This window comes from Podarcis muralis, chromosome 2 (genome assembly GCF_964188315.1).
Source record: "Podarcis muralis chromosome 2, rPodMur119.hap1.1, whole genome shotgun sequence".
NCBI lineage: Eukaryota > Metazoa > Chordata > Lepidosauria > Squamata > Lacertidae > Podarcis > Podarcis muralis.
This window is the reverse complement of record NC_135656.1, coordinates 122,358,906-122,371,323: the sequence shown is the minus strand read 5'-3', so window position 1 is coordinate 122,371,323 and position 12,418 is coordinate 122,358,906. Positions and strand designations below refer to the sequence as shown.

The following is a 12,418-nucleotide window of genomic DNA, read 5'->3' as shown; positions in this document are numbered from 1 at the left end:
AGTGGCACCGGGGATGACTGTATGGAACCAAGAAGTCGGTGGCCAAAAAAGTTTGGTCTAAACTGTTATTTCTTATCAATAGTCTGAGAAATGGGATGGCAGCAAGCTCACTTTGTTTTTGTTTTTTGGGAGGGGGAGGCAAAAAAGAGTTTGACATCAGAAAGGGAAATATTTAATTACACATGTCAATGTTCTGTTTTATTCGACCCATGCTTTTACCGCAATATCACAAAATGCCAGGGTGGTGTATGCAATGATGCAACACAAAAAGCTAATAATAATAATAAATTTTATTTATACCCTGCCCTCCCCAGTCAAGACCGGGCTCAAGGTGGCTAACACCAGGTATAAAAGCAATTAATTAAAATACAACTTAATAATAAGATTAAGTGATCCATGCGATGGTCACCTCCAGGCTTGACTACTGTAATTCGCTCTACGCGGGGCTGCCCTTGAAGCTGTCCCAGAAACTCCAGCGGGTGCAGAATGCTGCAGCGAGGCTCCTCACGGGGTCTCTGCCATGGGAGCAGATTCACCCAGTGCTTTTCAAACTGCACTGGCTCCCGGTGGAGTACAGGGTCAGATTTAAGGTGCTGCTTTTGACCTTCTAGGGACTTCTAGGGTGTTGCTATTTGTGGACCTTGAGGCTCTCCGTGGGGTATACCGGGAGAGGCGGTCCCGTAGGTACAGGGGTCCTAGGCCATGAAGGGCTTTAAAGGTCAAAACCAGCACCTTAAATCTGACCCTGTACTCCACCAGGAGCCAGTGCAACTGGAAAAATTAGACTAGATGACCCTCGGAGTCCCTTCCAACTCAACAATTTTATGATTCTATGGGTGGAGAATCCTTATTCTGACTTTGGGGTGGATAATATCCATCCTGGTTGGGTTTTTTTGTTTTAGCCATAAAGGTAAAGGTAAAGGTACCCCTGCCCGTTCGGGCCAGTCTTGCCAGACTCTAGGGTTGTGCGCTCATCTCACTCTATAGGCCGGGAGCCAGCGCTGTCCGGAGACACTTCCGGGTCACGTGGCCAGCGTGACAAGCTGCATCTGCCGAGCCAGTGCAGCACACGGAACGCCGTTTACCTTCCCGCTGGTAAGCGGTCCCTATTTATCTACTTGCACCCGAAGGTGCTTTCGAACTGCTAGGTTGGCAGGCGCTGGGACCGAACGACAGGAGCGCACCCCGCCGCGGGGATTCGAACCGCCGACCTTTCGATCGGCAAGTCCTAGGCACTGAGGCTTTAACCCACAGCGCCACCCGCATCCCTTGTTTTAGCCATAGAGTTGAGTATTTGCTGAATCTGTCTTCTTCCCTGCTTAGTAAGATATCCAAGCATTAAAATGCTTCCTCTGCTGCAAGGATTCTCTGATGTCCAATATGATGCACTCTCCAACTGAAGCTCTTTCCACCCTCCACAGATCATGTTTCTTTAACGTGCGAGTCCTCTGGTGTCTACTGAGCCTTTCGCCACTGCTGAAACTCTTCCTGCACTCCATACACTTATACGGCTTCTCTCCTGTATGGGTTATTTGGTGCGAAATGAGGGTCGTGCTATGACTGAAGCTTTTCCCACACTCGACGCATCTGTATGGCTTCTCCCCTGTGTGGGTCCTCCAATGCGACGTGAGGTTGCAGCTCTGGCTGAATCTTTTCCCACACAGCAGGCACTTATAGGATCTTTCACCGGTGTGGGTTCTCTGATGTGGGCCAAGATCGCCATTGTCACTGAAACTTTTTCTGCATTCTGTGCCGTTATGTGGTTTCTCCTCTTGGTGGGTTTGATGATGTCCATTCAAATCGTCCCTGAATGTTTTCTTGGACATCACACATTTTCCTTTTTCCTTCCACTTAGGATGATCTTGTAGGATCAGGGGTGCGTTTGGGTTGGGATCCGGAGAAGGAGCAGATTTCTTCAACCTGTTCTTTGATTTGACAAAGGCAGCACACAGGAAACCAAATGACTCTTTTGCAGACTCCCGCTCAGTTGGTTCCAATTACACCACAGGTGCAATTCCATAACCCCCCCCCCAAGAAAAAGAAGAAGAAGGGACTCGAGTGGCGCTGAGGGTTAAATCACAGAGCCTAGGACTTGCCGATCAGAAGGTCGGCGGTTCGAATCCCTGTGACGGGCTAAGCTCCCATTGCTCGGTCCCTGCTCCTGCCAACCTAGCAGTTTGAAAGCACGTCCAAGTGCAAGTAGATAAATAGGTACCGCTCTGGCGGGAAGGTAAAGGGCGTTTCCGTGCACTGCTCTGGTTCGCCAGAAGCGGCTTAGTCATGCTGGCCACATGACCCGGAAGCTGTACGCCGGCTCCCTCGGCCAGTAAAGCAAGATGAGCGCCACAACCCAGAGTTGGTCACGACTGGACCTAATGGTCAGGGGTCCCTTTACCTTTAACCCAAAAAAATGCAACTTGAAGCATCTGTAACCCGAGGTATGACTGTATGTGCAATGTCTCTTTTTTCAGATCAGTTTCATTTGTTGAGACATTAGTGTTACATTAGGAAGAAAAGGGGGGAAGAGGTGAAGGGGGAAATGGTGAGTGGGGTTGGGGTTGGGTGGTGATGTTTCTATTTTACTTTATGTGTGGGGTTTTGTGTCAGCGTCCCTCCTCCTTTTGTTGAGAGAGGGGGTTGGCCTAGGGCAGGGATCTGCAACCTTTAAGACAAAAAGAGCCACTTGGACCCGTTTCTGAAGGGGAAAAAAACTGGGAGCCGCAAAACCATTGCGACATTTAAAACAAATATATCTCCGGAGCCGCGATCTGACAGAGGGCGGGAAGGTGACGTCGGGACGGTGCGTGACTAATGCACGCACCGCCCCCATGTGACGTCACAGCCAGTACAGCGCCTGCCACAGTGGGGAGTGTCAGGGCGCACAATGCGCCTCCTCCCCTCACTAGTATCTGCCCCGGAGCTGCGGCAAAGGTGTAAAAGAGCCACATGCGGCTCTGGAGCCGCGGGTTGCAGACCCCTGGCCTAGGGTGTGGTTGCTTGTTTGCGATTGGCTGTGGTGAACTCTGTTTTCATGTGTGAGTGGGGTGGGCGGGTGTTTTTGAATCAGGTTAACCATATTGATTCAAAAGCTGTTGGTGCATTCTTGTCACCCGTAGGTGAGTTTTAGAGTGAGTTCTTTCCTTTTCGTTGATATGGATTTAAAGAGGGGGTTGGACCACATTCTGTTCCACTGAGGGGGGTTAATCTCATAGCTTATGTCGTCCTCACAACATTCTTGTGACGCGCAGCGTAAATTAATAATGCAGAGTTTTTAAGTGAAGCAATAAGAGCTTTACTGAGTTAAAATAAACTTCTTCATAAACAACATGGTTCCAGACAGTTTGACTGAGATTACATACTGACTCTGCTCACAACTGAGTCAGACTGACTCTGAATGAACTCTTACAGAGAACACAGAGAGAAAATGGCTTATAAGTATAAAATGGCTTATAAGTAGCTTATAAGGAGAATGAGTCACATGTCGGAGTGACTCCACAGTTAGCAGTTAGGCCTGAATAACTTTAGTATGTCCAAATGATTGCGCAGTCCCAGCACTTCCCAGCCTGCTTTGCTGCTTCTGCTCTCATGTGTCTTTGTCACATGGCATGTTGTTTTTTTTAAAGAAAATATTTTATTTATTAATTTATACACCGCTTTATATTCTTAATAAAAACCTCAAAGCGGTTTAAGGTAAAGGGACCCCTGACAATTATAGTCCAGTTGTGGACGACTCTGAGGTTGTGGCACTCATCTTGCTTTACTGGCCGAGGGAGCCGGGGTTTGTCCGCAGATAGCATCATAATAATAAAATAATAAAATTTTATTTACTTCCCGCCATCCCCAGCCAAAGCCGGGCTCAGAGCGGCTAACAACAGTAAAATAATACATGACTAAGCCGCTTCTGGCAAAACCAGAGCAGTGCATGGAAACGCCATTTACCTTCCCACCAGAGTGGTACTTATTTATCTACTTGCACTTTGACGTGCTTTCGAACTGCTAGGTTGGCCGGAGCAGGGACCGAGCAACGGGAGCTCACCCCGTCGCAGGGATTCGAACCGCCGACCTTCTGATCGGCAAGTCCTAGGCTCACTGGTTTAGACCACAGCGGTTTACAGCATATTAAATCAATAACACATTAGCCAGGTGATGTTCCTCCAGCCTCATGAGGAGCCTCTTCAGTGGGGCTGGTGATTACGGGTTTGTGGGGTTTTGGAGTAGTATTTTGTATATTGTGGATACCATCCCTTTGCCGTGTCCCTTTGTTGTTAGGAGGAGGTTTTCGGAGGTTGTCAGGGGTCTAGTTGCTGCTGGTTTTACTACTGGATTGTTTAAGAGGGCTTGTAATTGGTGGTCTTCTTATTATTATTGGCAGGTGCCAACTCTCAGTTCAAACTTACGTTTTGCCTGCTCAGCTCCTTTCCTTTTCACTTTGTTATCAGAAAGCAACTCTCCTCTCAAGGTTGCTGTGTGGATTTCACAAAGAGCTTGATTCCAGATAACATGATGCAATAGATGTAAATTTCCCCTTTTGTACTGGGTTTCTGCGCACAATTGCCCAACGCTCTTCAGCCTCCATCCAGGGACACCTTTCAGCCTAGGTAAAACTCAAAAGAGGTGAGATACTCTTTCCAAGTCAGGGCCCTCAGGATCTCTCCATAACCTCTCTCGCCAGTTCAGGAGTCACAACTCCTTCCTCTGCCCTTCCAACTAATACAAAGAACAGACGGGTGTCATCAGCTCTGGTAACTTCAACCAAAGTCCATCTTTAGTCTTCCCATTGCTCTTCGTATTGCAATGATAGATGGGATAGAATTGCTGCAGACAACAGCTTCATGCTGTTTGCATTCACCCTCTGAATTGCCATCCTCATGAATGATTTCCATCTGTTTCACAATGTCAACGAGCAGAGAGATTTAGGGAAGTTTCTAATGTTTGATGTGTTTTATTGTATTTTTAATATTTTGTTGGAAGCCACCCAGAGTGGCTGGGGAAACCCAGCCAGATTTGCGGGGTACAAATAAATTTTTTAAATAATTTTTATTTTTATTTAGTTCAGTTGGTAGAGCATTAGACTCTTAATTTCATTTTGTTTTTTTCATTTACAGCTTTTACAAAACAAGGAAAACAATCTTTACAAATCTAATTTACCTTCCTCTCGATTTTCCTCCCCGCCTTTCTGTGGAGGATACTAATTTCATATCTTTTTATCACTGCATATCCGATTCAAATATATTTGCAAATTTCCCCTTATTTCCCTTCCCTTGTCTCTTACTGCACGGGTTTCTATCAGTCCTGCTGATGTTTTAATTTGTTTACATTGTGCCGCCAAACAGTCAATAATTTCCCCCCATTCTATTTTTAAAAAGTCTCTCTCCATGATTTCGTATCCTTCCAGTGATTTTTGCCATTTCTGCATACAGTATTCCATTAATTTTAATTGCAACCGGGGTAGCTTACATAAACATTTTTTTCTGTTCACTAGTAGGGCTGCCATACTTCTGGTATTTCCCGGACATAGCCAGGGTCCGTCCACCAAAAATGGTGTCTGGGCAGCATTTCCGTTTTAAATGTCAGGGAAAACCTAGGCATATGGTAGCCATTTTGGAAGTAAATGGCTGTTTTTGTTTGTGCGTGATTTTGCTTAAGAAAAGCTTAACAATTTTTGTGTCCGGATATAGGCATAGCCAAGCCCTTCCTATAAATCAATAAAAATATAAAAAAATACATAGCAAACTGAGGTTCTGCGCCCCCCCCCCCAAATCCTGGCTACACCCATGTATCCCACTCTCAATTTTACCTGTGGACTGCCGTCTGTCCAGATTTTAATTTGTTCTGAATTAATGTTGAGATGTATTTTAATTAATTGATTGCCTGTTTTTATGTTCTTTGTATACTGTGTTAAGGGACGCGGGTGGCGCGGTGGGTTAAACCACAGAGCCTAGGGCTTGCCGATCAGAAGGTCGGTGGTTCGAATCCCCGTGACGGGGTGAGCTCCCTTTGCTCAGTCCCTACTCCTGCCAACCTAGCAGTTCGAAAGCACGTCAAAGTGCAAGTAGATAAATAGATACCACTCCGGCGGAAAGGTAAGCGGCGTTTCCGTGCGCAGCTCTGGTTCGCCAGAAGCGGCTTAGTCCTGCTGGCCATATGACCCAGAAGCTGTACGCCAGCTCCCTCGGCCAGTAAAGCGAGATGAGCGCCACAACCCCAGAGTCGGTCACGACTGGACCTAATGGTCAGGGGTCCCTTTTCCTTTACCTATACTGTGTTAGTTTTATGATGTTAGCTGCCCTGAGCCCAGCTCCAGCCGGTGAGGGCGGAGTACAAATAAAATTATTATTATTATTATTATTATTATTATTATTATTATTATTATTATTATCCAGATCTTAACTTTTTGAAATACGGCAACCTGATTGAAATATACTCAGAGTCGCAAAGTGATTTCATGCTCTTTATTCAGCTCATAGTGGTGAGGAGGAATGAATGAATGTCCCCTCAAAGTATCTGCTTTGTATACATTATTTACACAGTGGGCTGCACATGATTGGCTAATTCCGGAATTCTACTGTAAGCCAATCAGGTTGTGGATTCACTTCTATCTGGAGCATGATTGGGTAGTTCCTGCCAACCAATCATACTGCTGCATTGTTCTAGGACCAATCAGACTGCTGCATTCTGAATCCTATTGTTCTAGGACCAATCAGACTGCTGCATTCTGAATCCTATTGTTCTAGGACCAATCAGACTGCTGCCTTTTGGATCCTATTGTTCTAGGACCAATCAGACTGCTGCAGTTTGGATCCTATTCAACTCAGTACATAACACTGATCAATTATGTATACCTAAAAGAGACTCTTCATGGCCAGGGTGGTAGTTTCAAGCCCAGACTTGGGTGGAACAGTCCTGCATTGCAGGGGGGGGGAGTTGGACTAGATGACTTTGGGGGTCCCTTCCAATTCTAGGATTCTATGGAACACTTCAGGATCCCGTTCAGGTTGCCCGCACAGGTATGGGAACCCATGGCCATTCCTTCCCCAACGTGGGACGAGGAGCTCGGCTTCCTAGAGAGACAGGAAGTTTCAGAGGAGGCGGGAGGGGCTATTATCTGGGAACGGGGCGGGGGGGGGGCGTTGGTCTCTGCAGCCACACGCGGAGGAGAGACTTTGCTAAGGAGGCGAGGTGGCTGCAGAGGGAAGAATTCAGAAAGGTGCAACATATTTGGGGGGAGATATGATGGGTGGCTGGGGGATATTTGCATCCCTCCCCATGCCGAATCTGCAAACCGGGCAGCCGGGAGAGGAGGAGGGAGGGGGGAAAAATTTGGGAGGTGGGGGAGTGAAAAAAAGGTCGACACGTGTTGGGACTTTGCAGTTTAGAGAAGTTTGCATAACCGAGCATGGCGCGGAGGGGAAAAAGTTTTTCTCCCTCTCCCGCAGTGCTAGAACTGGTGGATTCCCCCCCCCCCCCGCAAAAAAAGCTGCAAGTTGGAAGTTTCAGGAATCGTAGAAACGGGAGGGGACCCCCAAGGGCCATCTAGTCTGACCCGCTGGGATGCACGAATCTCAGCTAAAGCATCCCAGTTGGTTAGAGGGGGGTGCTGATAAGAGCAAGGTTGCAGGTTCGATCCCCACCCCCCTGTGGGACAGGCTGCCTATTCTTGCATTGCAGGGGGTTGGACTAGATGACCCTGGGCGGTGGCGATCCCTCCCAACTCTGTGGTTCTTTGATCAGCTCCATGCAGTGCAAAATCAGACTGTGGAACTCGCTCCCTGCCCCCAGGGAGGGGGGCAGCGATGGGCCACCCTTGGGTGGCTTTGAAAGAGAAATGAGACAAACTCATGGTCTATAAATAAGGCTGCCAGCCTGGGAGGTTGTGCTCTGGTGTTTCACGTTGAATGCCAGCTGTTGGAAACAGCAGGAAGGGAGAGTGACCTTGTGTTCGAATCCTGGATTTCTTGTCTCCCACGGGCATCTTGTTGGCTTCTGTGAGAATTGGGTGCTGGGCTAGATAGGCCATTGGCTCTCAATAATAATAATAATAATAATAATAATAATAATAGTAATAGTAATAATAAGTTTTATCTATACCCCGCCCTCCCCGGCCAGAGCCGGGCTCAGGGCGGCTAACACCAGTAAAATTACAGTAAAAACATAATTTAACATAGACACAAAACAAATTTAAAATACAGGTTAAAATGTAATTTAAAATGCAGCCTCATTTTATAAGTAGCCCATAGATCAAAACCATAAGGGGAGGGAAACAGAAGGGTCAGACTGAGTCCAAACCAAAGGCCCGGTGGAAAGATGTCAAGTCCCGCAGGGCCCTGGTCTCTCGTGACAGAGCGTTCCACCAAGTCGGGGCCAGTACTGAAAAGGCCCTGGCCCTAGTTGAGATGTTGTTATGACGAGTGGAAAACAGGGGACCCCCGTCCCCCTTTTCCCTCTGGGAATCCATAGATTCTGCCCTCTGCCATGCATGCTTTAGCTGAGATTACTGCATCGCAGGGGTTGGACTAGATGACCCTCGGAGGTGCCCTTTTCCAAACCTAGAACAGATCCTCTCTGGAGCTGCCTTCACCTCTCTGTAGAGATCAACCCAGGTCTTGTTGGTGGGGGTGGGGGAGGTAAATCTTTGTTACAGAGGAAGGAAGCAGAGGGTTTCCTGCTCTGCTTTTGTAGCCCCCAACTCAAAAGAATAGAAATGGCCTTTGGAGGAGATAATAGCCTGTGAGTAATAAGACAATGGCAAACTGGCCAAGTGAGATTCCTTTGACAAAGAGTCAAGAGGAGGAGATTTCTTCATTTAACATAATTTATAAACCTCTTGGTTTTAGGGGGGGGGACCCCAAGGCAGTTTACAAAGAAAAAAGAAAACACCGTAAAATTATCACTTAAGAAAAAAATCACAACAATCATTTCAAACATGGAAACAGTTAAAACCACAGCAAAATAGACTACAGCAAATTTAAACTCATACAAACTTTCTGAACATCTGGTAGGCTTGACTGAAATGCAGGGAAGGCGCCTCTGATATCCATAGGCAGGGAGTTCCAAAGTTCCTGTTAAATTATGTTGGGGAAGGGGGCGTTTATTGGATTGTTTTTGGGGGTTTTTTGTTATGTATTTTTGTGATTTTATGCTGTAACTCCCCCGAGACCTGCGGATTTAGGGCAGTATGCAAATTCAATAAATAAATATTTATATACCGCTTAATATTTTTAAATGAAAATCTCAAAAGCGGTTTACAGCATATTAAACCAATCTAACGATAGCCAGGTGATGTTCCTCTGGCCTCATGAGGGGCCTCTTCAGTGGGGCTGGTGAGTGTGGGCCCTGCCCCCTAGGCCAGGTGGAGGGGCCTTGCAGGGAGCAGCCTTCGCACTCACAGCCGGGCGATGTTCCTCCGGCCTCAATAATTAATTGTGCTGCCATACTAAACTACGGTGGTACCTCGGGTTAAGTACTTAATTCGTTCCGGACGTCCGTTCTTAACCTGAAACTGTTCTTAACTTGAAGCACCACTTTAGCTAATGGGGCCTCCCGCTGCCGCCGCGCCACCGGAGCACGATTTCTCTTCTCATCCTGAAGCAAAGTTCTTAACCCGAGGTACTATTTCTGGGTTAGCGGAGTCTGTAACCTGAAGCATATGTAACCCGAGGTACCACTGTATTGAGTTCTTAATCGGGGAGATAAGTAAAATGCCCCTGCCCCAGCTGGACTTGGGGGGGGGGATAAATACCACCCTGCCCCAGGGGGTTTTGCTGCTGTTTCTTGCATTGAAGAGACTGGTCCAGAGCTACTCCGGAGATTTAGTTTGAGGATAAGATGCAACACCTCCACATTGCTCTCTCAACAGCACTGTAAAATGGTTAGAACAGGGATGCAGAGCATCTTTTTTTGGGGGGGGTGCACAGGGATAGCTCAGTTGGTAGAGCATGAGGCCTCTTACTCTCAGGGTCGTAGGTTGGGTTTTTTTAAATTTTATTTGGGTTTTTTAAATAAAATGTTTTGGAGGGGAAACCTTTTTCTAAAGATCGTTTTCTTTTCAGGTTCCATTTTAGTCCAAAGGCTATTCATCAGGAAATAAGGATTTGTTTTAAGTTTTTCATGTGTGCTATAACTCAGTCTAAGGTGTGTTTTTTTTAAAGTGTTTAACCACAGCAGTTAACAAACGTGGATACATATGGTATAATCTGAAGGCAGCCCTGTTTAGGGAAGATTTTAATGTTTGATGTATTACTGTATTTTAATATTTGGTTGGAAGAATAAATTATTATTATTACTATTATTATTGTTGTTGTTGTTTTAGTTACATAAATTGTTTAAATTGTTATTATGGAAATTATCAGTCTATGTATTTCTAATAGTATAACCAAATCAGTAATTTTTGTAAATATTAAGATTATACCACCAAGAATGAGTCTTTCTGCAAAAAAAAGAAAGAAAAAAGATTTAAATCAAGTCTTACTGACTAGTGATTTAAATCGTGATTTAAATCGTGATATAAATTGAATTGATTTAATTCTTCCCCTCCCCTTTCTTTCCCCTGCAGGGACCACTTGAGAGCTGCTCCCTTCGTTGAAGTGCAGCCCAGTTTCTGCCTCCTTATCCTCCATCTCCTTCCAAGGGCAGCACAATGGCGTCAGAGGCACAACCTGGACCCTCTCTTCTTAGGGATGGAGTGGAAAGAGGGGCCAAGCAGCGCCCACAGGTAGGGAAAGAGCAATGGGGACGAGGGAAGAGGCAACTCTGCCTCCCTTTATGTTGAGTAGGGAAGGGATCTAAGAGAAGCAATATTTCCTCCTTCTTCCAGGGTCTGGTCACCTTTGAGGAGGTGGCCGTGCGTTTCACAGAGGAAGAGTGTGCTCTGCTGGATCCAAGCCAAAGAGCTCTGAACAGGGAAGTCATGGAGGAGAATTACGAGGCAGTGACCTCTCTGGGTAAGGAAACCTATTTCTGCATTCAGTGGAGGAATAACTGGTCCAATCCAGTGACCCCCAGCCCAGTGTCTTGTTCACGGTAGTATCCTGCATCCCAAGAAAATGTCTGTGGGGCAGCCTGCAAGCAGGATCTTAGCGATAAGAACAGGGGTCAGCAAACTTTTTCAGCAGGGGTCCGGTCTACTGTCCCTCAGACCTTGTGGGGGGCTGGACTATATTTTGAAAATAAAAATAAAAATGAATTCCTATGCCCCACAAATAACCCAGAGATGCATTTTGAATAAAAGGACACATGCTACTCATGTAAAAACACTCTGATTCCCAGACCGTTTGCGGGCCGGATTTAGAAGGCGATTGGGCCGGATCCGGCCCCCAGGCCTTAGTTTGCCTACCCATGGTTAAGAGCATCTTGCCCACTTGTGGCTCCCGGTGTTCCCAGAGAAAACCAATACATTTGGTGAAGTCTTAAGAGCAAATGGTTGCAAAACTTCCGCTTTCGCATGTAACCCCAAGATTTATTATTAATACTATTGCAGTGGTACCTCGGAAGTCGAATGGAATACGTTCCAGAAGTCCGTTCAACTTCCAAAATGTTCAGAAGCCCCGTCAGACGTTCAGCTTCCAAAAGCATTCTCCCTCTCCTCCATTAGCTCAGTCGGTAGAGCATGGGGCTCTTAAATCTCAGGGTTCAAGGGTTTGAGCCCCACGTCAGGCAAAAGATTCCTGCATTGCAGGGGGTTGGACTAAATGACCCTCGGGGTCCCTTCCAACTCTACAATTCTGTGAACACAGAAATGTTGCAGTGGCTTGAATCTCCATGGGAAAATACTTCATCTCAAATTGTAAAGTTGAAGTACCCCACAGCCTTGGCTTGCTGTGGGTGAGGAAGAAGGGCTGGCTTCCGGGGGCTGGTTTTTGCTTTCTGTGTTTTGAGCCGTGGTAGTCCAAATCAAGACAGCTAGCTTTGCTAAGTTCTGCAGCATCATCCCTGCAACAGAGGTTTCATGCTGAGCTCCATTTCATGCTGAGCCCTTTTGCTAGTCAATAAGGGATCGGAATTGGCCCTCTTGGGTTTGAGGTCATAGACTTGGCTTGACTGGAATGGCTGGATGTTTTGTGGTCCAAAGTAACTGCTCTCTCTTTCCCTGAAAGAATCAGACCTCAGTTCGTACTGGGAAGGAAGGCAAGAGCAGCTTCTCCAGGATGACAAAGAAGGGGAGACATCAGGTAGGTTGTGTTTTCGCTCAGGGATTTGAAAGTGTGATAATTTCGCTCTGTTTGGAGGACAAATCTACACCTGATTTCTGTGCAACAGAAACAGAGCTGACGGTTAACTTTTTCAGCTGGATTCCTTCTTTAACTTCTGCCACATTAAGGAAGTTAGTCGTATCAGTCTAGTGTACAAGGGTGAGCATTCCAGCACATGGAAAAGACATTTCTTCCATAGAACTTAATCAAACTTAATCAGAAAAGACGAT

General features: G+C 46.3%; 1 protein-coding gene across 1 annotated transcript in view; it reads left to right on the top strand.

The window, feature by feature from the left end:
• Positions 1-7,121: 7,121 nt before the first annotated feature.
• Positions 7,122-12,418, top strand: part of LOC114592534 (uncharacterized) — a 33,726-nt gene continuing 28,429 nt past the window's right edge. The window contains exons 1-4 of the mRNA XM_077923113.1: positions 7,122-7,207; positions 10,553-10,711; positions 10,814-10,940; positions 12,093-12,167. Coding sequence (XP_077779239.1) covers positions 10,637-10,711; positions 10,814-10,940; positions 12,093-12,167 — 277 coding nt within the window. The 5' untranslated portion in view covers positions 7,122-7,207; positions 10,553-10,636. The remainder of the gene's footprint in view (positions 7,208-10,552; positions 10,712-10,813; positions 10,941-12,092; positions 12,168-12,418) is intronic.